The sequence below is a fragment of the Tamandua tetradactyla genome, chromosome 25, assembly GCF_023851605.1.
Source record: "Tamandua tetradactyla isolate mTamTet1 chromosome 25, mTamTet1.pri, whole genome shotgun sequence".
Classification (NCBI taxonomy): domain Eukaryota; kingdom Metazoa; phylum Chordata; class Mammalia; order Pilosa; family Myrmecophagidae; genus Tamandua; species Tamandua tetradactyla.
The window spans coordinates 13,849,131-13,875,469 of record NC_135351.1 but is presented as its reverse complement, the minus strand read 5'-3'; the positions used below and the strand labels follow the sequence as shown (position 1 = coordinate 13,875,469).

At 41.7% G+C, this 26,339-nt stretch overlaps 2 protein-coding genes across 2 annotated transcripts in view; one reads left to right on the top strand and one right to left on the bottom strand.

The window, feature by feature from the left end:
• SYCP2L (synaptonemal complex protein 2 like) overlaps nt 1-11,491 on the bottom strand; it is a 124,346-nt gene extending 112,855 nt beyond the window's left edge. Inside the window, exons 1-8 of the mRNA XM_077143315.1 lie at nt 11,429-11,491; nt 9,456-9,700; nt 9,250-9,360; nt 8,921-9,041; nt 5,849-5,986; nt 5,636-5,755; nt 2,056-2,160; nt 1,619-1,643 (exon numbers count right to left, since the gene is read on the bottom strand). Of these exons, the coding sequence (XP_076999430.1) occupies nt 1,619-1,643; nt 2,056-2,160; nt 5,636-5,755; nt 5,849-5,986; nt 8,921-9,041; nt 9,250-9,360; nt 9,456-9,700; nt 11,429-11,491 (928 nt within the window). The remainder of the gene's footprint in view (nt 1-1,618; nt 1,644-2,055; nt 2,161-5,635; nt 5,756-5,848; nt 5,987-8,920; nt 9,042-9,249; nt 9,361-9,455; nt 9,701-11,428) is intronic.
• A 1,816-nt stretch (nt 11,492-13,307) lies between these two features.
• GCM2 (glial cells missing transcription factor 2) lies at nt 13,308-21,147 on the top strand. Its single transcript, XM_077143480.1, has 5 exons — nt 13,308-13,397; nt 17,103-17,355; nt 17,501-17,613; nt 18,526-18,651; nt 20,215-21,147. Exons 1-5 carry the CDS (start codon nt 13,308-13,310, stop codon nt 21,145-21,147), a joined length of 1,515 nt encoding a protein of 504 aa, XP_076999595.1.
• Nucleotides 21,148-26,339: the final 5,192 nt, after the last annotated feature.

Sequence of the window (26,339 nt, the reverse complement as noted above, 5' to 3'; positions counted from 1 at the left end):
TGCAATAAAATTTGCACTTTTAAAAAAACATACAAAACACAAAACATAAAAGTTATTATATATGATATGCATATTATAGCAGGTAGAGATAAAGCAGAATGAAGAACTCAGAAATGAGGACGCCAAGATTTAAGTGTTGATAGTGACCACCAAACTGTCATAAACAAGATTGCAACACAAAGCAAGGAGCAAATAATATTTATAAATATACCCACATAATGTGGATCTAAAATCCCAAATTAAACTGGGTAGAAGATGGGAGAGGAATAAAAATGTGTTAAATTCCTTGTTATGTATAAATATGGCACTATCATTTTGATATGCATAATTGAGTACTAGTACAATGAAACTAGGTCATAAGTCATTCAAATAACTAGAAAGCAGTTAATTATTTAAGAGAATAGTCCACATAGCAAAGCAAAAGAGGAATCAAAAATGGAATGCATACATAAGATGACAAAAGTTTCAAGACAGAAAGGATGGCATAATTAATTCTGTCAATGGCAAGAGGAGGTAGAAAGGTCAATGAAAACACCTTTTTACATCAGAGAGAGCCACTGGAGGCCAGCTCTTCAGAGTCTGGGCGGAGTGTTCCCCTGTAGAAGCCAAATGGGAATATCTGCCATTTGCAGAGACTTAGGCCCATGGAGGGGAGGCAAGTAGAGGGGCTCCAAGCATGAACTGTCATGTAAAGCAGCATTTCCTCCCCTCAGGGCAATGGGGCCATTTTAAGGGCTATGTCAACCCATAATTTCATCAAGCAAGGACCGAAGGTCTCTCTGTACGTATCGTGTCTCAAATACATGATGGTCATGACCTGCTGTCATGAACAAGAGAGAAGTTTATTTTTAAATGTTGCAAAAGTCAGTGTAGTTTTTACCATTGTGTATCTTGCCAATCAAATCTTAGAGACAGTAGCTGTCACTTGTCAAAGTTCATAACAAAATTGACTTGGAAATATTTGGATCTACTAATGGCTTTTAAAGTCAACTAAGCACTTACGCTTCTATTGCTGAACTTTCTCAAATACAAGATATCACACTTGGAGGATATTGTCTGAATTCATTAACAGCTTTTCAAAAGAAAATTAAAAATAAAACATTATACGAAAAGGATATATCTAAGTTGGCCCCAATTTCTGAAATGTTCAGATATTGTAGGTGCATCTTTGAATCCATGACATTATAATTCAAAAAATGTCAAGTTATCTTTCCTAGAGGTAAATCGAACAAAGTCATCCCTATAATTTCCAAGACTTCTTAAATTTTTCCTTTTCACTTTTGAAAGACAGAAAAGGACACCTGAATCAACTTGGTTAAAAACACAGAAGAAATAAACTGCTGCTGGTTTGGAATGAAAAAACTGGCTCTCTACGTCTGAATTGAGCAAGTATCATGTGGTAACACAGGAAGCAGCTGCATTAAAATGCACCTCAGACAAGCTAAGATATTCTTTATGAAAAAATTCACTTCAGCATAATGACTGCCAGAAGGGAGTCAATAAATCCAAATTATAATTGTTAAACCCACTTTACTTTTATATATCATGTAATACTTCTTTTCTCTGTACCAGAATATCCTATTAATGAACAATTATAAATAGCCAATAACACACTTACCTATAGTACTACTCCTGGAAATAACCTAACAAGAGAGAGAAAAAGTTAAGCTCATGTTATTAAACATGGCATTATAATCTATAGCATTTAATGCATTAATGTCAATCTCTCTCTTATAGGCAGGAGTGGACATTAAATACAGATGAAAAAAGTTTAGAGAAAGCCTATTTGGGCTTTAATCACCATTCAAAACAGCTTATCACCCTCAAAATATATTTGGGTGTATGAAAACAAATCACCTCATATTTCTATAATGCTCTTTCTGAACTAAGTTGGCTACAAATGGTTTGTTTCTATTTCATATAATATTCTAATAAGATATGGAGTCCTTTGGCAAGACCCACATCTAACAGAAAATCACATTTTATAAATAACTTGAAGATTCCTCCAGATCACCAATGGGATCTGCTTGGTGAAGCCTCCTCCCCTATCCTTACCAATGCAGTGTCAAAGAAATCTTCCATAACGCGGGTCAGGGATAAGTTTGAAGCGCTGTCTTCCATGTTTAGAAATCCTGCTGTTCTTTCAAACCAGGAAACCAGGTACATGGAAAAAGAAACACTAATGGAACCACCTATGACTGAACAGCCACTGTTTCTGCAACAAAATTCCACAAGATCGTTCTCTCACTAAAGAAAAATGACTTCCCAGACCTTTTTCCATTCCCCACCATTTCAATTAGGCCTGGCTCTGGGGCTTCCAGCTTAGAACATTCCAGAAGGAGTCACACTGCTACACCGTGACAATCATTGTATTCTCAAGTATCAGCAAGAACTGGAGGTCTGGCCAGAATCAATGTCAGGAAGTCCTAATGAGGCGCTAGTGGGTGAAGCTTAAGACAAGAATGACTCTCCCCCAAAACAGAAGAAATTCCATCTGGGAAGCAGAAAACAAACCCCCAAAGGAGATGCACCATTTGGAAAATGCACTCATACTATTTGGTTGGTTAGAGAAAATGGGTCTCCTCCTCTTTTGCCAAAAGCTTCCAGCTAATTGAAGAATTGTTTCCCTATCAGAACACATACCCTACATTAAGTTGCTAGGACTGGTATGATGTAGAAAAAGCATCTATAAACCTTCCTAGAATTTATTTATTCCATAAAGTGGAGGTCATCATTAAACTCTAGCTTGCTGAGACCAGTTACTCCTACAAAAAAGAAGAGAATCCTGCATGCAAAGTCAGAAAGTCATAGAAAGTTTGACTCATTATTAACGAGTTTGTGAAGAGAAACTCTTACCAGTGTAGGCTTGGAGGCTTTGTCCATATTAAAGAAATTGAATCACCTACCTTTTGAATCAAACTGCTCTCAGCCCAGCTCCATAAGAAAAGGGTCTCATTCTCTTTTGCCAAAAGCTTCCAGCTTCCCAGCAAGGGACTCATTAAGCTATATTTTTTCTCTGTATATATTCAGACTCAAAATTCTATACTTTTAAATATATTTGTCTTCATTCCATCTATATCCCCCCAAATCCTATCTCCCTTCCTGCCCAAATATAAGGATAGTACAGGTGGTATAAAGAGAAATGGGGGGAATGCCACATTTGACCAATACTTGGGAACAAGAAATCACTCACTGAACCCATTATCTTCCATCATCATTCACTGTCTAACACACACCAGCTGCCTTTACCAGAAGCCAAACCTAATAGCAACTACTTATTAAGCATACGGTATCAAATAAGTTGCTTAACCCTCTGGGATCCTTCTTTTGTTGCTCAGAAGTGGCCTCACTCTAAGCTCAACTCTGCAAGTGAAATCATTGACCCTCCCCTTACATGGGACATGACATCCAGGGGTGAAAATCTCCCTGGGTGAGACTCCCAGGGATGAGTCTGGCCCTGGCACCATGGGATCAACAATGCCATCCTGACAAAAACGGGGGAAAGAAGTCTAACAAATAAGGTATCAGTGTCCGAGAGAGTTCAGATTAAGTCCAGACAATACTCGGGAGGTCCCTCTTAACGCAAGCTTCAGTTCGACATTGTTACCTATCATCACTTGCCAAACCCCAACCAAAACCATTCCTGCCAATGGCAAAGAATACCAGGTCATTATATAAGAGTCTACAAAGGTTCCATGCACTAGGGTAACTTTCCAGAAACCTACAACCTCCAGATGGGTCCCTGGACTGGATAAGTCCTGAAAGCAGAGAGGTCAGCCTCTTTAGAACAACAACTAGTTCCATCCCCCTATCCCATATTATCAACAGCCCCTTCCAACATGAAAAAGTTAGAATGGGCATAGCCCAAATACTCCTAAAGAGCAGAAGAAAAATCCAAATGATGGTGGAGTTGTGCAAAGAAGATAAGGCCTAACAAACAAGTATGATTGCTAAATCATTATGTTGATATTTCTTTTAGTCTCCAGTATCTTAACTAAAAATCTAAAATTGTAGAATTGTAACCCATACCAAATTTTGAAGTCTGTTCTACAATTGTTGCGTTGTGCTTTGACATTTATTGCCTTTTTGTGCATACCTTTTGCAAGAGAAAAAGTCTATTGTGAAGACAAAACTAAAATTTTATCTTTTTTTAATTTAAAAAATAATTTTAAAAAAAGGATCCTGAATCTTTTGGCGCTAAGTATGTTTCTTCTTGTAGGAAATTCTCATTCTGTTGAGTAGAATAACTTCCAAGTCCACTTTGTGTTGAGCCTGAAAACACAATGGCTAGAACTACAGACCTAGTATCCCATCTGCTTTAATATAGATCTGTTCTCCTTGGACAAATGTACCTGAAATAAAGATGTTTTAGAATGTGCCTAAATTATGGCTGACATTTCCATCAACAAGGAGAATTCCAATGGCATATGGAAATTTCTATTTGATTTCAAAATTCTAGTAGAGATTTGGTCAGACACTTTTTTAAACCTTGGGAGGGCCTTCTTAAACCTAAATAGAAAATTCAGGTTAGAGCAGATCCCAACTCACAGCCCACGCCTGGCACCCCCCAACAAACCAGCTTAAAGTTCCAAAGTACCCCTGCTCATTTCCTTCAAAGTTTTATCCCCTCTTCCTTCCTTCCTGTAGGGTTAACAGCAAAGTGAAATAGGTACAGTTTGCATAAGTATAGCATGCTGTACTTAGATCCCTGCCTCCTCCAAATATTTTAAAATCCCAGACAGGAGTTAGGGGAAAGCCTAGAGTTTGTCTTTCTCTGCAAGAGCAAAAGGTCCATACTTGGAGGTGTTTTAGAGTAAAAACAGACAGAGACAATGCTCATTGGTCCAGCCTGGTCTTAATAAGCTTCAGCAACTAAAGTCCAAGGGGTAAATCAAAGATGTAAGTACCAGCCAGAAAATCCTTCTGCCTTTCCACCTTGATCTCCTTGCCTCACCAACAGACTGTTTTAGAGCTGTAAAATCTCATGTTGAAAAGAGAGAAATATAAATCTATTCTCCTCCTTGCAGAAAGAAATTTTGCAAACTCTGCTTTACTCTCAGATGCTATTACAAATGCACTTCTATGTTACCTTCTGTTTAATTTAAACAACAGAAAAAAATTTCATAACTGGGGTGACAAAATAAAAAAAAATTGTTTTTCAGATTAAACCAGGGTATATGGCACATGGGGAAAGTGGGTGTAACAAGGGCAGGAGGAAGAATTTGATGATCATATTTCTAGTTCCAATCTCATTTATCAAGTCTGTTAAATAGTTATGTTAAATACAGCCTTTGGATGTTGGAGGGGGGAGTGTATAATAGCTATCTTATCTTCCCAAGTCAAACTCGCTGAAATAATAAAAACATGCTACTTTGTAATCCTCTCTCCTATATAGTCTGGTCAAGGCAAGGTCTTATGCTTTCCTGTTCAACCCTGAAGAACCCTGTACAATACATGCAACAGGAAATGCATTGAATTTAAGTTTTGATTGGAAAAAGGCAGTAAGCATCAGTACCAACTGTTTTTCTTATTTGATTTCAAAGGAACAGAAAACAGCAACCTTAACTAGACAGATGAATCTACTCTAGTTCTTAAAGTTAGTTGAAGCCCTCCAAAACTAAAATAGGACACTTATCTTTGGGATCAGTCCCTGCTGAATGAGCAAAGGCTGATCTTCTCTGAAGCCATCCATGAAGAATCTCTGAATACTCTTCAGCAACAGGGAAACATACTGAAATTCGTTTTTATCCAGTTCCTAGGTATTAGATCACACTAAGTTAAAACCCTTAGAAGTCATACGTTGGTATTCTGGTCACAAAACAAGACAAACAAAAAACAACTTACTTGCCTTGTTTATTGATCTGTCAAGATAGCGTAATAGAAGATGATTGTATTTTTGAGGGAAGTGGCGCTCACTCTGTTGAAAATATTCAGCCAGTTTCTGAAATCCTTTACCATGGAATGCATCAGCAATCAGTGATTGTAGCTAGAAAGTTGATGGTTGACAAATTATTTTCCCTCAAGAGCACTGCTTTCACAGTAATATTTCCAACCAATTATCAACATCAATAATTCAGTATAGAAATAATATAAGGTCAATATAGAAGACAGAGCTGTCTTGAACAGTAAATAACTACGAAGCAAATTAATCAAAGTTTCTCTTAGCTTAAGAGAGCAGTTCTCAAAATATGGTTTCTTTACCAACAGCGGTAGCAGTATTCCCTAGAAACTTGTAGGAATCAGTAGTCAGTGTTAAACTTTCCAGGTGATTCTGATGCATGCTAATGTTTCAGAATCACTGACTGAAGGGAAAACTACACTTTAAAGATATCAGTAGTTGAAAATATTTCATCCTCAGTAATATTAGAAATCTAAAACTCTAAAAAACTCAAGATGATCATTCATTCAGTGCCATAAATGATCGGACTGGAAAGAAGAAAACAAATTTAAAACAAATTATAGACCATGGACGTTAATGACAAATATGTCAATGAGACCATAATGAATGAAGGTTACCTTTCTGCCTGAACACTAGTCAACACCTATTTGTAATTGCATGCACTTGACTATGACACTTTCTTAAATTTCTGTACTATAATAGATGTGATTTTTACGTTTTAAGAAATTCAGTCCAAGACTACAGGCCAAACTATTATCAATATTATTTTACTAAGGTGGCATTTCACTGTACACAGCTCAAAATGCCAATTATTTTTAGCACCATTTCAAACGAGGAAACATTTGAAATCACTCCATTTAAACAGACTATGTTCTTTATTAACCTACCACAGTGAGCCTTATGTGCCAAGCAGGTTAATTGATCTGCAGATGTTCTCACTTAATACTCACCACTGCTCTGAGAGGTTCAATTGTTTACAAGAATAATAAAACCAAGGCTGAGAAAGATCAAGAATGTGTGAGATCACCAGTTGGGTTACAATCATACCCAAATTATGTGACTCAGATGATGGTGCTTCCACCTACTCAGAATAAATCCGAACACCTGGGCTTGATCCCAGAACTCTACATTACCAAATGCCTGTCAAGTTCTTTAGCCTAAATTCCCTGCTAGTGAGTCCAGGCATAAGTAAAAACCCTTCTGTGTCTGAGAGCGTTTACAGCGGCTGTTCTATGCCTAGGCTGCTTCTGCCAGCTACTCTCCCCAGGCTGACCCCTTGTCACCACCCCTCTTTGCGGTCCCAGAACTCAGCTTTTCAGGTAGGCCTTCTGGGACCACCTTATCTATGCAGGAGTCAGGTAGCTGCCCCTTTTTCTCCAATTAGTCTCCATTACACTACCCTGTTGTTTCTTTTCCTACTACTTCGTTAAATCTGTTTCTTTGTATCTCTGCCAGGCTGTAAATTCCACTAGGAGAAGAATCCTGTCCATTTTGTTCAGTAGGTTCTATCTACACCCACGATAATGCCTTGTACAAGATAGTTTAGACCGGGACATGTTGGTAGATAGAAGGTAAAATTGGCAAGACTTTGTGATAGATTGTATGTAGGAGGCTAGGGAAAGAAAAGCAAAAAAGATTCTCTACTTCTGGCTTGAGTAACTGGACAAACAATTGTGCTAGTGACCCAAGGAAGAGAGGACTAAACCAGGTTGTTGCTATTCTGACTTGTGGAGCTTAAGGTGTCCAAGACAGAAAGGTGAAGAAGTTACGGTAATCAGAAATTGCTTTTTTTTTTTTTTTTTTTTTACTAGTCACAATAATTTTTGCTCATTAGCAGTTTTGGATATGAAAAGAAAAAAGTTGTTAGTAAATCTAAGATACGTTAAAAAGACAAAGCAATACTTCCTTCTTTAAAAAGCTTTAGAAAAATCATACACATGCAAAGAACAAAATAAACACGATCTTTACCCAGAAAGTGCCTTGGGTGGTCCCACTGCCCTCATCTTCCTTAACAGATTGCAAAGGACCTTTTCTCTGTGCAAGATAATGAGTTTTAAAAAAATTATTTGAAAATGCATTTTAAGTTTTAAAAATAGACATTTTTTCATGAAAATCTTTTTGCTTGCTCATGTCACTGATCATAGGTCTAAGTGACTTTTTAAAACTTTTTTCCAACCTTTGTTAATACTTTCTGGGACAAATACAGTACAAACTACCACAAGAAGCAAAGTAAATATCCTTTGAAAAAATGATCATATCAAATACATTTAAACTCTGTAGTAATAGCTACAAATTAAAAGAAAGGTTTGAATTAAAAGTGTTTTCAGAATGAGAGCTTGTAAAATGAAATTGTCTTTCAAGCCCAGTCCTGTGCTTAAGTTTGCTTCCGATTTATATGTATTTTAAATGCCACTCTGGGAAGTTTATCTTAAATTTTAAAGATCAAATATCAAGAACCCAGGGAAGCGTCCAAAGCATGGAGTAGCAAACTGTGGCACATTCTCAAGCGAACCCGCGTCTGCCAACGGCTCACATTACACGGTCCAATAACTACACAATTATATTAAATATCTACTCCCTTCAACCAAACATTCATTGAAAAGTGTAATACATAAAAAAATATCTTTTAGAAAGTCTCTAAAGCGTTTTTATTTTTTTTAAACCTAGTTTAGGTTAACAGTCCTACTTTAGCTGCTGAATTTGAACCAACCCTTTAAATATCAGCATATTTTACAATTTTATTATCGTCGTTATTTATAAATATGGAAAATAGAATGAATTCAAAACCCCAGCTCCACACTCGTTTACTTTTTCCCCAGCAGAGTATTCAGTAAATGAATTACTCCGCCCACTGGGCGCTACGGAGTCCCCAGCTTCCCGGGCGCCTTAGGGGCTAGAATTTCTAAGGGACTCAGCTGAAATTGCAGCACCAGGGACCGCAGTTCTGGGCCCGGTGGGTTAAGGTCGCTGCAATTTTTATGCAAGAGGGGAAGGAGGACTGGCAAAACATCCCCCACCAACCTGAAAAGAACTACCTCGCTGGCTCTGGACATAAATTCTCCCGTTCCCTTCCTGTGCTTCGTAATGAGGGAGCAGAAGATTGTATCCTGCCTCGTTGTCTGATTGAAACTCTAAAGCAAACCTAAGAAGGCAGAAGCGCTCAAAGGGCCCGGGAAGGGCTCGACCTTTGGCGGCTGGGGACCGTGCCCCGCGCGCGGGATTCCCAGGCGAATACGCCAGGCTCTGCGCCCGAGCGGTGAGGACCTGGGGCTGGGGGACGCCGCGCCCTCACCGCCACCCGCGCGACGACGGACGACTCACGGCTCCCGGGAGTCTCCCCGGTCCCTCACCGTCTGCATCCCGCGTCTCGGGTTCGGACGCCGCACACGCAGGGCTGGAGCGCTCCAGCCGCGCTGAGGTTAGGGATCTTCACCGGGGACGCAAACTGCTGAACCCCGCCGCTGAAATCAATTATAGCCTCGTGGTGGCGACTCAAGAAATGCGTGCAAGAAGCTAGCAATCACCATCAGATCACCTGGGCGCGCGTCTCCCCCACCCTCCAACACGTGCGCCTTTGAGAAAGCGAGTACTCAGAGGTTGTCTGCAAGGCCCCTTGAACTTTTCGTTGCGTGAGTCTTCCCAGGCTTTTCGCAGGCCCGCCTTACAGTTTACTCTCCGCCTTAAAACACCTGCAGCCTGGTGGGCTGTTTTGGATTCATTAATACAGTAATAATGTATAGGCAAAAGCTGAAACTTCTTCCCATAGCGATCAGACTTGGACTCCAAATAGCGGATAGATTCCTAGTATTACAAAAGAAGATTTTTGTTTGTTTGTTTTAAGTACTGTGGCTATAACAAGTCAAAACAAACAAATATTTTCACCCACTTTGGCTTCCTTTCTGTTCACTTCCTTTAAGCAGACAAGAATGTGCACCAATGACAGGGTCTGAAGCGGGGAGGCCATCTGGTTATTTGCTCACAGTGGCAAAAATAAATGGATCTCGAGTTTTCTTTAAAGACAAACGAATGAACAAAAGTCCTCAAATCCAAATATTCCTTGCATAAAAATCGACTTGTCCTATAACACGTGACGTGGGTTTTCATGGCTTGATGTTTCAAGAAGATATTTGTTTACCTCAAAGTAGAACATAATATATGACCAAAATCTCTGTAAATCCAGGTTTATGCATTTGCCTCCAAGTTCACTCAAAACGATGCTAATTGCACAGTTCCCACTTTCTGGTATGCATGGTGTAAATATACCTAGATTAATTTACCTATTTTAATCTAAACCTAGGAAATTCGAAGGCTTGTTCTTTTCCTTTTGAAGTAATGGGATATTACAATATAAAAATAGTAATAAAGGAAAGGACAGCTGGCAACATTATAAATTGTTCTGAATTATTGCAAATACCAGGCAAGAAAGACTTAAAGGATAATTAAAACCACGGTAAAATACAGTTGAAAATGCATTTGTTTTGGGAAAAATAACACAGCGAAGCTTTTCTTATTAGGTAGAAATTTTTGCTAAATTATTTTCAGACTTTTGGGAAAATATTTTTCCAAACTCTAGGATGTGATGCATTCACGTATTCAAAAGACATTAAAGATAACAGACAACAGTGTCACTTATTTTAATTGTTATTATACTTTGATTGGATTCTTTTACTAACGTGTTTCACCCAACCATAATTTTAGGTCAACTTGAAACATATCCTCTATTTGTTCTCAAACTAAACGTGATGGAGGCTTTGTGACCTTGTATTTTGGACACCAGAATCCATTTAGAAAAAGCATGTGATTAATGGTTTTTGCCTTTAACATTAAAAAGTTATATTTGTTCATATTTTTTAAGGGTAAGGACTTTCTAGGAACTTTCTGAAAGCATACAGGCAAGAAACAGTCTAATAATGTTTGTAAGAAAACCAGAAGTTCATCTCTGTGCATTCTCAGAGGTAACTTTAAGTGAATATTTTTAAAGGTGCTTTTAAAGCATTTTTTTTTTTTACATGGGCAGGCACCAGGAATCGACCCGGGTCCACGGGCAAGGCAGGCAAGCATTCTTACCTGCTGAGCCACCGTGGCCCACCCCTTTTAAAGCATTTTAAAGTATAAATTATCTGAAACGATCACATTTGACAAAACATCAATTGCTGAGAGAGAGAGAGAGAGAGAGAGAGAGAGAGAGAGAGAGAGAGAGAGAGAATTGTTAATTTTGTGTTTTGCAGCCCAACAACAAAAAGGAACTGAATGAGAGGAGTTGCTGGGACCTTCTTGAATCCAAAGGTTAATATGAGTCTGTGGCTCATAATCCTGGGTGAAGAGCAGACGCATCTCTTCGTTTCCACCTACACCTTCACAGCGACCAGCTGAGAGCGCCCCTAATCAGAAACCCTGAGAGACATGGCCGTTCAAGGAGGGGAACTTTGGGGGACAGAAGGCTGGGGAATGAACAGATCCACATTCCAGGACTTTTCTGCTGTGCTTAGGACAACTCCAGGTTAAAACTAGAGGAAGAAGAAAACGCACGGAACTGCCCCAAGCTGGCATTTCCCCCGGCGGGAGCTCGCCACTGGCGGGCTGCCACGACATACATTTCGCTGTCCCGTTGACTTTTCTAAGGAAGCGTGCCTATGCCCGTGATTCTGGAGGTAAGAGGATCGCGAGCGTGGAGCAACTTCGCCTTCTGGGGCTTTTTTCGCACAGACGCGCCCGCCTTTTCCTGCCTTGGCCAACACGAGGGGCTAATCCTGCGAGAGGCACCGCCGCATGCGCCCCGCAGCAGAGACCTGCGCAGGGGTAGTCGGTGCGCCCGGCTCGAGCTCCAGGCGGTGTCAAGGTCAAGGTCAAGGACGCCGCAGACTTCGGGTTTGGCGGAATGCGAGCCGCCTTTAGGGGCCGGTTTACCTGTGGCTGGAGCTGGGGACCCAAAGGACGCGGCTGCCTAACACCGGAGCAGGGAGTACATTCTGGAAGCCCATCTTTCCTCGCTGCCCAGCGCCCAGGTGTGACCAAAAGAGCAACTTAATTTCTTCACTCGATTTCCTTTATTGGGCGCCTCCAGGAGCGGGAATCGCCCCAGATGAGGAGATGAGGTGAAGGTGAGGTGATCAGGCAATCAGTCGCTTAGGTGCCCAGGTGAAGAAGGCCTCTTCCCGGCCCTGGGGAACCCACAGCATCGTTTGCCCTCTGGGACGGGGCCCTCCAGCCCCCAGAAAACCTCCCGAGCCTGGCATAGGAGCAGATATGATTTTGTCATGGTATTTCTATGACCATACCAATATTGGCGATTTTTAAAGGGTTGTTTCAGGTGGATGGCAACCAAGAGCTCACTGAATAACAATCCTTCGCTTAAAAGACAAGAAACTGAGGCCCAGAGGGAGCCCAGGCAGGAGGATGAGCTCTGGATCTGGAGAGACGCTCTGGCCCAGCCTGGAGCCGAGAAACTCACCTCCACCCCCACCCACCCCCACCCCCGCCCCTTTCTCACGCTACCTTCCCCAGGCTCACCTCTCCCCGCCTTCCCTCACTTCTCCTGGCTTCACTTTCCAGGACCCTCTTCCCGCAGAGCAGGTCCCTCTGCAGGGCCCGGCAGCGTGGGTGCGCCTGGGCTCCGCGCTCCCGTCCACGTTCCCAACAGGCAAGCACGGGTACAGGGGCCCAAACACGGCTCACCGCCAACCCAGAAGGGTGCGACCTTCCGCACGCCCAGGGCCCCACGCACGACTCCCCTACTGTCCCAGATTTGTCTTGGCTCTGAGAGGACTAGGCTGGAACACCCCTGCTTCAAAAACCTCCGCCTGAGTCTACTACTCACCTTCGGAGGAGGGGCTCTTTAGAAAGAAAAAGAAAGAAAGAAAGGGTTTAAACTTAGATGAGATAATCTGATCTCCTCACATTACCTTCCACCCCCACCCACCCCAAACCCCAATCTTGGCTGCAGGTTCCCTCGCCCCAAGGGCTCTGCTCAAAGCCCCCCTAGGTTCCTGGCGCTGGAGTGGAGGGGAGGCGCGGTGGAGGTGGGGAGGGTGGCGAGGGTGGCGAGTTGAGCGCACGTCTATATAAAAGTGCTGCAAACCCGCAAGAAGCGCTGTAGCCGCCGAGGCTACGGGTGGAGACCTTTCAGCACCACGAGGGAGGACAGGGCTCCCCTGGGTCCCGCACCCTCGTCTGATACTTCGGATTTCTGAACAAATTGCAATCTTTCCATCTCTCACTCACTTGCTCGCTGTCTCCCTCCCTGCTCCTTTACCTCTGTCTCCATCCCTATGCAAACATATCGCGCACGTCCACGCGCACCACTTTCTTTTTAAAGAGAGTCACCCAACGCACCTCTGGGTTTTTGTGTGTGTGTGTGTGTGTGTATCTTTCAGGATCCTGGGCTGAAAGCGCGAGCGAGGCGAGGCAGATGCCGGCCGACGACGAGCGGAAGGCAGACTGCGTGTGCCCCTACGGGATGAAGCTCACCTGGGACATCAATGATCCTCACATGCCTCAGGTACATGACACCGGGTGTGCACGCGTGCGTAGCGTTGTCCACCCAAACAATGGGGCCTGACATCCAAGTCCCTTAATTCTGTGGACAGACACCCCCTACCCCCCACTCCTACCACCTTCCCTTCCAGCCACAGATCCACAGCCCTCAAATGTAGAGAGAACTCCAGACTCTAAAGATGGTAGGATTGAGTTTGAAGATATATCATCTCCTAGCTCTTTCCATGCACTTGCCCGAAACCAGACGGAAAAGGGAACAGGACAGGTCAGGAACTGTCCCTCAGGCCCCACGTCGGGGAGGGAAGAGTACGCCTTCCCTTCACTCTCCTTTGAGCAAGGTTGGCTTTAGGGGTAGAGATCAGCTGCCTATCCCCTTATCCATTCTTTGAAATCCATGAGGAACTGATGGGAAAAAATCGCTCTGAGTGGAATTACTTCTCAGCAAAACAGCGAGCGACAACTATAAATCGCGGTGACCCGAATTGTCAACAACAATAAAAAAACATGACTTGGGCAATTCATTCAGTCGTTCCCGGCAGGTGGGATCAAGCAAGGCTTCTTAGAGGCCCCTTTCTCTTCCTAATCACACCAAAAGCCCCCCAAGAGCCTCTGAAGTTTAGATTTTGGACATAAATTCTGAGCTCAGTCCTTCTCCAACAGCAAGAAAATCTTCATCCTTTTAGAGTGAATTAGATTTTTTTTTTAATGGCCCAAAGTAGTTTGGGACCAAATCCAGAGAATGAGCTAGGCAATGCGCTGACCGGACTGGTTCAGGTTTTTAAAAACTGAACAACTTTCTTTAAAGTCCTGAGTTATACTTGACAGGAGACAGAGTGGCTCTCCAAGCACTGACAAAGAATATGCAATATATCATAGGGATGGTATGATATGCTTGCATTTATTCAGCATCATTATGTGTCAGCGTTCAGATGGACAGCAATTCATTAGAAGGTTCTGTAGCCTTTCAAAGGGATTAGCCTTCTTTTGGATATACCTGTTTGTGGTTTTCTTTTTGCTTGTTTGTTTTAAAGTTTGCTTACTTGGGAGTCATACTGTGCCCTTTTTGTGCAGTTGACCACAATACATATGTGCTTTGCATCCTCACCAGCTTCTGTCTACTTAGTTGTCATAAGAAACCAATTTATAGTAGCGGGTTTTTTGTCTGTTTGTTTTTGTATGCTGTATGGTGGGGTTACATTTCATTATTTCTCCATGTGAGTATCTCATTGTTGCAGCACCATTTGTTGAATTTTGTTTATTTGTTTGTTTCGCTTGTTTGTGTTTTCGGGAAGTGCATGGACCAGGAATTGAACCTGGGTCTCCCTTATGGCAGGCAAGAATTCTGCCACTGAACTATTCTTGCACCTTCATAAGAAACCAATTTAATATTGCATTTTAAGAAACAGGCTTGTATCCAAATAATGTAAAGATGGCTCATTTCAAGTAGCTTCTAGACTGCCTATGTTAATAAGAATTATTTTCCTTTGGGGGACCAGATCTTAAGCAGAGAGGGTGTGGAACTTGTCAGGAGGGAAGGGATAGGTACCCTAAGAGGTAGAAAGAAAACTGCAGGCTGAACTCCTAATCCCAGCCCTGCTCTGGCTCACTAGGGGAGAGAGTGTACGGACCATATGACTTTGAGAATGTCCCTGAACTTGCCTTAGTCATAGGCTGCTCACCTGTCATCACGTGGTGGAACTAGATAACAATCTGAAAGCTTCCTCCAGGTCTGCCATCACTTTCAGAGTGTGTGTGTGTGTGTGTGTGTGTGTGTGTGCATGCGTGCCCACACCAACACATTACAGCTAATGAAACCCAATCCTGGACATCCTTCACTGTTTTGATTTTTAAAAATATAGTTTTTGTGGCTTCACCTCTATGGTCACTACCTCATTAGCTGGTGTGAGACATGTGGACCTGATCCGCACCCATAAAAGAACTAAAAGAACACCCCCTTCTGGAAAATTGACAACTTGTAACTAAGATCCTCAAAGTGAAATATCTGCCTTTAAAACAAAGATATTTACATTTGGAGTTGATTTCATCACTCTATAATTCATCATGACTATTAATTTATGTCAATGACAATGTTTCAGAGAGACACTAAATAAGACCTGTTATCAATAATAATGATTTCAGTGTCATCCTTGTGGCTTTGGAAAGAAAATCACCCTTTTACCTTACTACTGTTAGAACGTAGAATACTGAGGACTTGTATGCAAGTCTGAATTGGCCAAGCAAAGAATGCTTTTACTTTGCAAATGTTGCACCTAATTTCCCTAGGGTGGTGTGAGGGAGAGGAGGTGAAAACAGCTTACCGCTGGGCCTCTGTCATGCTGCTAAAGCACGTGGGGCGTGGCTGCCACATATCTTCTGTTTAAATTCCAGTTGTGCCACTGTGGAAGGTTATCTTCTCTATTAGATAGTAATAGGATGCCCACATTGCAGGGTTGAAGTGCGGATTGCAGATACTGCACAAGAAACCCCTACATCAGCACAGCCACACTAACTCTGTAAAAAATTCTGTCATTGCAATGCAAAAGCCACAGTAGACAATACCTAAACAAATACCCGTAGCTGTGTTCCAGTAAAGCTTTATCTGTGGATACTAAAATTTGAATTCTACATAATTTTCATGTGTCACAAAATCGAATTCTCCTTTTGATCCCCCCTCAACCATTTAAAAATGTAAAACCAGACTTAGCTCACAGCCTGCACACAAACAGGCAGCAGGTGGGATTTGGCCACTGGGCTGCAGTCTGCACCCCTGCCCAAGAGAGTGCCAAGGAAATAGTGAGTGCTCAGTAAAAGGGAATTTTGTATTAAACTCATAGACAAGAAAGATCTTTACTGTAGTAAAAATGATTCATAAAGTATATGTAGGCCATCAAATGTGAATAGTAAAGCAGGGCTGGATAATTTAGAGGTAACTTGGTATTTCAACCATGTGGCTTTTTGTTGAGGAGAATGAGGACCCCATGCTGCTCTGGGGAGAGGCCACTGCCCAGCAGGCTGGGTTCTCAGACTTTCCAACACCCTAATGCTCCAGATTTGCCCTGATGATTAGATTCTCCACCACACAGTGCTCTTCAACTGGAAGTGAGCAAAGCTGCACTTGCCTTTCTCACATCGAATATCACTACTGATGTAACTCACAGGTTTGGCATAGAGCCAAGAATTTTTGAAGAAGCAACACTGGGTGGAAAGAAAGGTATTTACAAAGTAAATACCATTTCAGTGATTGACATCCCAATCCCTTTGAATCCTGGCACTTCGATTCTTAACTTGAATATGTTTTCCACATTTAAACACACCAAAAAATGGTAAAGCAAACCGACTCCAGAAATGCCTCTTGCTACCTGCCTGATCTTTAGTGAGTCAATTAACCTCTCTGACCTCAGTTTCCTTTTCTGTAAATAGGGATACTAATAGGAACTATTGTCTGCCTGTGTTGTGAAGTCTAGATGAATTAGGCTGCAGAAAGTCTTTAGGAATTAAGCACTATAAAGCATTCCTTGTCATTAGTGTCAGAATGCAAAACACTTTGGATGAATGGGATTTTGAGAGCATAGTCTGGATTTTAAAAGTTTTTATTCTAAGGTGCTTGGAAAAGAAATAAACGCGTCACGGCTGCAGCTTGAGCTTGATGCACGCGATCACTCTCCCTCCTGTGTGCCTCGTTGCCCCGCCCCCTCCCCGCCCTCCCCAGGCGCCAGCCCACTTCGACCACTTCTGTGAGTGGCCCGACGGCTACGTGCGCTTCATCTACCACCGCGACGAGAAGAAGGCGCAGCGCCACCTGAGCGGCTGGGCCATGCGCAACACCAACAACCACAACGGCCATATCCTCAAAAAGTCGTGCCTGGGCGTGGTGATGTGCGAGCGTGCCTGCACCCTGCCCGACGGCTCCCGCCTGCAGCTGCGGCCCGCCATCTGCGACAAGGCGCGCCTGAAGCAGCAGAGTGAGCGCGCGCCCGCGACCGAGTGGGGTGGGGTAGGGTTTTAGCATCATAAGGTCCCCCCTTCCCAACTAAATTTCCCATTTCTTCCACCAGAAGAGTCTAGAGCAGGGCCTGTTATTAATATATCCCCCTCTGGGTTTTGCAGAGAAAGCATGTCCCAACTGCCATTCCGCCTTGGAGTTGATTCCCTGCCGAGGGCACAGCGGATACCCTGTCACCAACTTTTGGCGACTGGATGGCAATGCCATATTTTTTCAGGTAGGTGGGGTGAAACCACGGTTTGGGATGGATGTTTTCATCCTATCAATAGGGACTGTCTTTGTTTGCCAAGACTGCTATGACAAATACCACACAATGAGTTGGCTTAACAGCAGAAATTTATTATCTCTTGGTTTTGGAAGGGAGATATCCAAAATCAAGGTATTGGCAGAGTTTGCTTTCTCTTAGAGTCTGGAATGTTCTGGCAATCCTCCCTCACCATCACACAGAGATATCCCTTTCCTTGTGTCTGCTTATCTGATTTCTGTTGACTTCTGACTTCTACTTGGGTGTCCAGTTTCTTTTTCTATGAGCAAAGTCCTTACAAAGGATTTAGGTGTTTGGATTAAGGTCCACTTGGATTAAGTGTTACCTCATCTAAATAGAATCTTTGAAGACCCTATGCCTTTTCCACAAAACCCAGAGGGAAATATTAATGATAGTTCTCACCCTGGACCCTTCTGGTGTAGGAAAGGGGAAATTAATTGGGAAGAGGGAAACTAGGACTCTAAGTCTTTCCACCCCACCCTGATTCTGCTACTTCAGAAGTGACTTGTCACAGATGATTCAGTCCCCAGCAGGGACCAACCATCTGCATATACATTGGGAACTCTGGACCAACCCAAAGAAAGCTCTGATGGCCAGAAATAGTTTTTGGAGCTCCCCAAGGACCTACCTGGTTCCCCTACTGTACTTTCTAAGGGTGAGTGATAGCAAACCAAATTGTTATTATAGTTGATTTGATAGGGTGAAAGGACTGTGTGGAATCTTTCAAGACATCTATTATGGATGCTGTATTATTAGTCAAAGGTTTTTATTTGCTGCCTTTTTGAAAAAAAAATAATTGAGGTAGATTTTTGGTTAGCTGCCTTCAGAGAAACAAGTATAAGATTTATTTCTTTGTTAATGCAGGCTAAGGGAGTCCATGACCACCCCAGACCAGAGAGTAAATCAGAAACGGAAGCTAGAAAAAGTGCCATCAAGAGAAAGATAGCCTCTTCTTACCAACCCCAGGAAAGGAGAATTAGAAAACCAGAGGTAAGGGGAGAGCTGGCATTGCACTGCGGTCTGTGTTCATTTTCATTGCCTGGTAGCCTGACAACCCTGTGCAATGTGAATGTGATACGCTAATTACAAAGGTTTGATTTTGTGTGAAAAATACCTCTAACAAAATATCATCGAATCAGTGATAGGGTTCCTAAATCCCTCTTGTTTCAAAAACAAAGAGACAAACAAAAAACCCTAACTCTACAGGCAATAATACAGTCTAGATATGTGCTGACATCCAGATCAAAGAAAATTATCCAATGGTAATCAAGTAATAAATACAGTTGATCCTTATTATTTGTAGACTCCATACTCTTAAGTTTACCTACTCAATAAGATTGTATTTGTAACCCCCAAATCAATATTCATTGTGCTTGTGTTCTCATTTGCAGACACACACAGAGTGATAAAACTTTCGATCACCCAACACACGTGATGCCCAGAGCAAATGACCCTCTGCCTTCTTGTTTCAGTTCTCTTGCTGTAAAAACCAGTGTCCTTTCTATGATATATTTATGCCACTGTTCTTCCACATTTTTGTGCTCCTAATGGGTGATTTTGCTGTTCAAAATGGTCCCCAAGTGTAGTTCTGAAGTGCCGTCCTAAGCACAAGAAGGCTGCAGTGTACCTTACGGAGAAGATACGTGTATTAGATAAGCTTCATCCAGGCATGAGTTACAGTGCTGTTGGCCATGAGTTCAATCTTCTGAATCAACAATATATATTAAATAAGGTGTCAACAAACAGAAACTCACATAAAACAAAGTTATTTTTTAATTGGCTGATGAAAATGTTGCGACCAGAGCCTGGTAGGAACCTACCCCTGTATTTCCCCAGGCGCTGTGGTTCATTATTCACTAATTCAGTGTTCATGGTGACTTTATAGAGCGTGAATTCCGAAGGTGATGAGAATTGACTGTCTGTTCATACCACCAGTGAGTTAGCAGTGCATATTTGAGAAAGTCCCCTCCACATTTACATGGGAAAAGATAGATTTTTTCTGAGCACCCTGAACCCGTTTGGCTTTCTAACCAAAGCATGTCTAGAAGGCAAAGTATTTGTGTGGGGCTAATAGCTGCTGGCATCGCTTGAACACTTCTGTGTGCCAAGCCCTGGTCTAACAGATTCACACATTTGATGGTCCCAAAAATCCTACCAGGAGGTTTCTGTTATTAAGCTCTGCCTTTAAAATGAGGAATTCAAGACTCAGAGAGGTTAAGTAACTTGTTCAGTTAGAAAGGGTCAGGGCCAAAATTTGAACCCAGGTTTGTATGACTCCTGAACATGGGTTATTATGGGTGTGGTATGAAGGAGAACATGTCCTCGGACCCATCCTGCTCAGCCACCCTGGACCCTTCACATTCATTAGTGTGACATTCATGCCTGAGCAAGCTCAAGCTTGCAACCCATGGGCCATGTGCCAAAATCATGGACCCACGCAGAGTTCATGATGCAGAACCCAAGAACTGGGAGTTTGGTTGGTCTGTTGCTGTTACAGTTAAGGGTAGCCACATAACTTACATGCCATATTTCTATATTTGTATCATTTTTCAGCCAGGAGAGAATCAAGACAGCCATGGACATTTCAATGACATAACTCCTCTGGACAATCCAGAACAGCTTGATGTGATTACTGACACCGGCTTCCCTACTCCAGGGCAGCCTTGCCCTTCCTTCTCAAACTTTGATGCTTATAAAACTACCTATAACCTAGCCACCTTCCAAGGAGATGCAACTCCAGCCTTTCAGAAATATCCAAATCCAAGGATCTATTTTCCCAGGCCACCTTGTAGCTATGACTTGGAAGGTCCTGGTTACACCAATTCGAACCCATATCCCAGTCTTCATAAAGATTCCACCGATAGCCCTAATGACACAGACTGGACTCATCTGAATGCCCTACAATACAATGTCAATTCATACAGCAGCTATGAGAGGAACATTGATTTCACTGCAAAACCACATGGCTGGAAACCAGCTCTTGGAAAACTTGGCCATGAACAGAGTATTGACTGTGGACATTGGCAGGCCATGCCCACTCGCCCTTGTTATAACCCAGAGCACCCTTGCAGGTACCTCCAGCCTCCTTCACCAGGTACTCCAGCTCTACAGACTGTCATCACCACCACCACCAAAGTGTCCTACCAGGCCTACCAGCCCCCTACTCTGAAATATGGTGATAATGTGTGCCATGTCAAGAATTTTGCGAGTTGTAACTTTGAAAACACCCCAGTGTCCATCTACCCAGAAGTCTTGGACCTTCCAGCTCGAGACAACAGGACAGCCTCTCTAGCAGGGCCACTTCCTTTGAAAGTCCCCGAAGACTGCTGGGCTGTCAGATCTACTTTGGCCCTTCCTCAAGAGCCAGCTCCCTCCAAGGCAAACCAAGGAGAATCTTGGGATGTGTGTCCCTCTGGGCTGGGCTCGGCAATCAGTTATTCGGACAGAGCTGGTCAGTTCCTTGGCTATGACAATGAGGACTTTTGAAAGAAGGTCCGGTATAACATAATGCTGGTGTAGATAAGAAATGGTAACTCTTCTCTTGTTGAGTTGGGAGATTCATCTCGTATGCCAAGAAAATACTTATGGTAGTAAAAATCTGAGTAGTTGAGAACATTGTCAGTTGGAAATGTTTAGATGCTATAGGGAAAATCTTACAGAGTATTTATAAACTTGCTTCAGTATGTAGAAGTAGGTCTGAAGGGTATGATTCCCCAAAATGAAAAAAAATTAGCAAATTTGAGACTGTGGGGGTTATGTAAGTTCACTTAGCTTATTAGCAGGAAAAGTCAAGAATCCTGGGTCTCATCCCAACCCTTTTCCCATTAAACCATACTGAGGAATTTTACAAATCTTTATTTGGCCTTGAGAGGCTGCCAGAATAGGTTCAAGAAGAAATCTTTATAATCATCCCCTGAATCAGTTCATACATTTTTATTTAGCATCTAGAACCTGTTAAAATAGCTTCAGGAAGGGTGGTACAATGGTGGCTCAGTGACAGAGTTCTTGCCTGCCATGCCAGAGACCCAGGTCTGATTCCTGGTGACTGGCCATGCAAATAAATAAATAAAATAACTTCACGAAGTAACTTTGATCATCTTATCTCCAAAGTATATATCTATAGCTTTTTTCTTAATTTCTGGAAATGGCAAAGTTCAATTGTTCTTAAAAGAATGTTGTCTTTCAAAATCAGCTAAATACCTTTTAACATTGATGATTGTTTTCATAACACAGACATCCTAACAATAATGATGTGTTTTTAATGGAATATTATTGCTCTAAGATGCATTTTTTTTCTAATTAAGTGTCAGAATTAGAATGCAAATGTTTTGTTCAAATGTAGTTTTACTGTTCCTTTCTTAATCTTCATAAATGTGATTGATAATATTGTTCAATTAAATATAATAAAGACACTTTAAAGTAATATAGCTGATGTTTAAGTTATTTCAAGCAGATAGAGAAAAATATTGTTCATATTATGATTGTAAACCAGTTGCTATAATAGATTAAAATGTGTTTTGTAGTTTATTTTGAAAAGGCCTATTTGCTGCACTTTGTAATAACAGAAGCGTTTCTAAAACATTTGGAGTGTGCACACACATATACTCTTGCACAGCTCCCATTACATTGTAAGTAAAAATAGTTGTAAAATAAAAATAACAAGCCTGCATAGGAACTAATTTTTTGAGAATAGAGGGAAATGGGGGGAGAAGACAGTCCTCAAATTTGCATAGACTACAAAATTTGCACAACTAATTTGTAGAAAGTCAGATGCCATTTTAAATCACTGAGCTCTTGTCATGTCTATTACCCAGTTGATTATAAAGCCCTAATACCATGAAGTAATAAACACATACAGTACTCACCGCAGATGACATAAGCATGAGTACACTCCTGTGATTTCCTAGCCAAGATATTCTCAGAGGAAAGGATACCTGGTACACTCATGAACTGCTTTTCTCCATCGAGTCTCATTGCCAAAACTCACGGCTTAAAATATAGTTAAATCTTACATAGCACTTACCAAGACCCAATGCTGTCCTAAGCCCTGAACCTATATGAATTCATCGTTCCCTTATGGTCGGAGTTACCTCAGGGAGGTGAAGCCACTTACACAGTAAGAAATGTGATTTGAATTCAGATCATCACTGGAATCTGCATTCTTAATCACCTCACTCTATTAGCTTTTAGTATAGTCCTTTGTCAGTGAAATTTCATTTGCACTTAAGTTTTGTACCAGGGCTAAATAGCCAGTTTTATTCTGCATCTATGTTCCCACGTGGGACCTGGGGGCCCTATGCAGGGTGAGTGGGGGCCAGCATGGAGGAGAGTGAAGACCCTGGACCAGCATTTCCCAAAGTGTGGTCCCAGGGCCCCTGATGTTCCCGATGATTCTAGACAATCCATAGTGATTTGTTATTTTCATAGGTATGGATTTATTTTAACATGTCCTGGGAAAAGTAGAAAGAAAATATCAAACCTATGATTGCAGGATATTTTTGCCTAACCAAAGCAAAACAGATATTCGTATGTTTTTTGGTTGTTGTTGTTATAGCTTTTTTATTGTATCATATAACATATACAAAGCAAAGAAATGAAAAAGCAATAGTTTTCAAAGCACTCTTTAACAAGTAGTTACAGGACAGATCCCAGAATTTGTCCTGGGCTACCATACGATCCTCTCAGATTTTTCCTTCTAGCTGCTCCAGAATATAAGAGGCTAGAAGGCATAAATACTTTTCTATCATCATAATTGACTTTTTTTTCTTTTTTGTGAAAAATAACATATACACAAAACAATAAATTTCAAAGCATAGCACAACAGTTAGTTATAGAACATATGTCAGAGTTTGACATGGGTTACAATTCCACAATTTTAGGTTTTTACTTCTAGCTGCTCTAAGATCCTGGAGACTAAAAGAGATATCAATTTAGTGATTCAGCATTCATACTCATTTGTTAAATCCTATCTTCCTGTATAACTTCACCATTGGGCTATAGCCATTCTAACTTTTTCATGCAAGGCAATGTAGAGAAAAATGGTAACAGTAAACAAATAACAGCAAACAAAAAAAATGAAGAATAATAGAGAATTACAAGGAAATGCCAGAAGTCATTGAAATGTCTTGGGTATTACTGAATAATAAGACTCAGCACCCTGGAACCAGGGACCGGGAGGGAGGAACCCAGGTAGAAAGGTTAAATGGTGACAAGATCATATAAAGCAGGATCCTACAGGGAAATGTGGTCTGGTGTGACTTGGGGCATGGAAAGGTTTAACTCAGTATTGAAGAATCAAGGCAGTGGACAGGACTCAGGAGCCAGGCTGTGGGGACTGATCCCAGGAGAGGTAGATGAAAAGAGGACTCACTATCAATATTGGCAGGGGTGCCCAGCCACCCCATCCTCTGAGAACTGACTTGCAGGGAAGGGTGGCTGTGCAGCACAGATCAATTCCTGCCACCTGGGCCACCTGAGGAAGGTACTTAGACTTAAGTACCTTAAGTGGCTTAGATTCTGTGAAACTGATCTATTGGGCAGAAAGAGTTTTGTGGGAAATGAGTGGAAGTAGGAAACTTGCAAGGACCTAGCTGTCATGTTATTATTAATACTACATAATAGTTTGTAATACTATCAATTCATAACTATTGGCCTACAGAATTATTATTAGCTTTCAGAGATGGGGAGTATAAGGCAGGGCTGCCAAGACTGCTGACATACTTCAGTCTGATGAACTAATAGTGAATGGGAGTGATCCCAAAGCTGCAACCAGACCCCTGTCTACATCATCTGTGGGAAGCAGGGGAGGGAAAGTCCTCTTGGCTAGCACCTGTGACCAAAGCAGTTTTCTCTGATTAGGCTTAACCACTACTAAGAGATGAGAAAGAGAAACAGGCATTATTTACTTGCTAACCATTTTTCCTTCTCCATGAACAGTGCATTCTCTGCAATATTTATACCTGGTATAATAGTTACTTGGAAGCATATCAAAGTATTGAACCTACCCCTGACAGTGACACCAGGGCATTTGTCACCAATGCTAATGGACTTCTTTACACAATTTAAGGCTCTTATAGAACAATATTAACCATTAATCTGTGAATCACTGCCCTGGGAAAACTATCGCAAATAGAATTCATGACTGACAAAAGGATTTGAAATGAAAGTTAAGTCTCTGTTTCAGTTTGTTAGGCTGCAAAAATGCAATAGACCAGACATGGGCTGGCTTTGAACAATGGGAATTGATCAGTTCACGGGCTGACAGTTCTGAGGCCGTGAAAATGTCCAAACCAAGGTGTCATCTAAAGGATATGTGGACTCCTCTGTGAGATGGCAAGGCACGTGAGGCTAATGCTGGTCTCCCTCTTCTCTTCCTGGTTTTGTCGCTTTCAGCTCCTTGCTTCTGCGGCTTCCTTGAACTTCTGTGTCTTTCTATTTCTTTGATTTTCTCTCAGCTTTGGTGTCTTTTCTCTGAGTTTCATCTTCTTATAAGGGACTCCAGTAACAGGATTAAGATCCACCTGGGGCATGCTTCAACTGAAATAATGTAATCAAAAGGTCCCATCCACAAGAAGCTTACATCCACAGCAATGGATTAGCTTTAAGGACATCTTTTCTGGGGTTCATTCAGTTTCAAATCATCAGAGTGTCTTCCTGCACCCAGGACCATCTTCTCTGGGAATCGACCTTGGTTACACATCAGAATCACCTGGAGAGCTCTAAGAAATCCCACCTTAGAAATATTAAACTGATGTCTACACATCAGCATATTTTAAAGCTCCCTGGGTGCTTCCAATGGCACTCAAGATTGAGTCCCACTGTCTGTAGTTTGGCTGAATGGTATAGGAGGCCTCTTCAGGGTAAGTAGTACAGAAAGCTGAAAGCAGCATTGTCTTATGGAGGCTTGGAAGAAAGTACTTCTCAGTGTAATTAATTTCTTTGATTTTGAACTTTCTCCTGGATGCCATTGTTGTGTTTATTTAATGAAAACGGAAAGGGTTAGTAGAAGCTAAGTTATCTACTTGGTGCTATTTAAAGTACAAATTAAAAATTGGGTTTTCAAAACCACATAAATTAGATATATTGCCTTGTCTATAAATTATTAGTTCATTCATTTATTTGTTGAATATTTATTGAGCTTCTACTATGAATCAGTGCTGCAGTAGTGTTAGATATACAGAGGTGAATTAAACAGAAGTCTCTGCCCTCTTGGAGCTTATCATCTAGTGGACTTTTTTTTATCTAATAAAGAGATTAAAAAATCATAATTACAAATGGGAACTGAATAAGATGCTGAGATAGAGAATAAGTAAGATGACGTGAACCCATTTGGATAATATGGTTAGGGAAAAGCCCACTGAGGAATTGAGAGTTAGGAAATGAAGGATGAGAAAAGGGCAGCCAGATGAATAGCCAGGAGAAGAGATTGCAGACAGAAGGTAAAGCAAGTGCAAAGGCCCTGAGGCAGCAGAGTAGTGGTTTCAGGAATTTAAAGGAAGTCCAGAGGGAGCAAGGGAAAACATGGTGCAAAATGAAGTTGGAATGGCAAGCAGGGTCCAGGGTCTTGAAGTCTGAGATGAGGAATTTGGATTTTTTCTAAGAGCAGTAGGAAACCACATATGAATTTTAAGCAGAAAAGTAATATGATCTAACTCATATTTTGAGATTCTATGTCAATA

Bases quoted from the DNA above. Each gene is read 5' to 3' on its own strand.
- GCM2 (XM_077143480.1), top strand. From the start codon at position 13,308: ATGCCGGCCGACGACGAGCGGAAGGCAGACTGCGTGTGCCCCTACGGG. The intron at 13,398-17,102 runs GTACATGACACC...CGCCCTCCCCAG, and splicing joins ATGATCCTCACATGCCTCAG to GCGCCAGCCCACTTCGACCA. The intron at 17,614-18,525 runs GTAGGTGGGGTG...TTGTTAATGCAG, and splicing joins GCAATGCCATATTTTTTCAG to GCTAAGGGAGTCCATGACCA.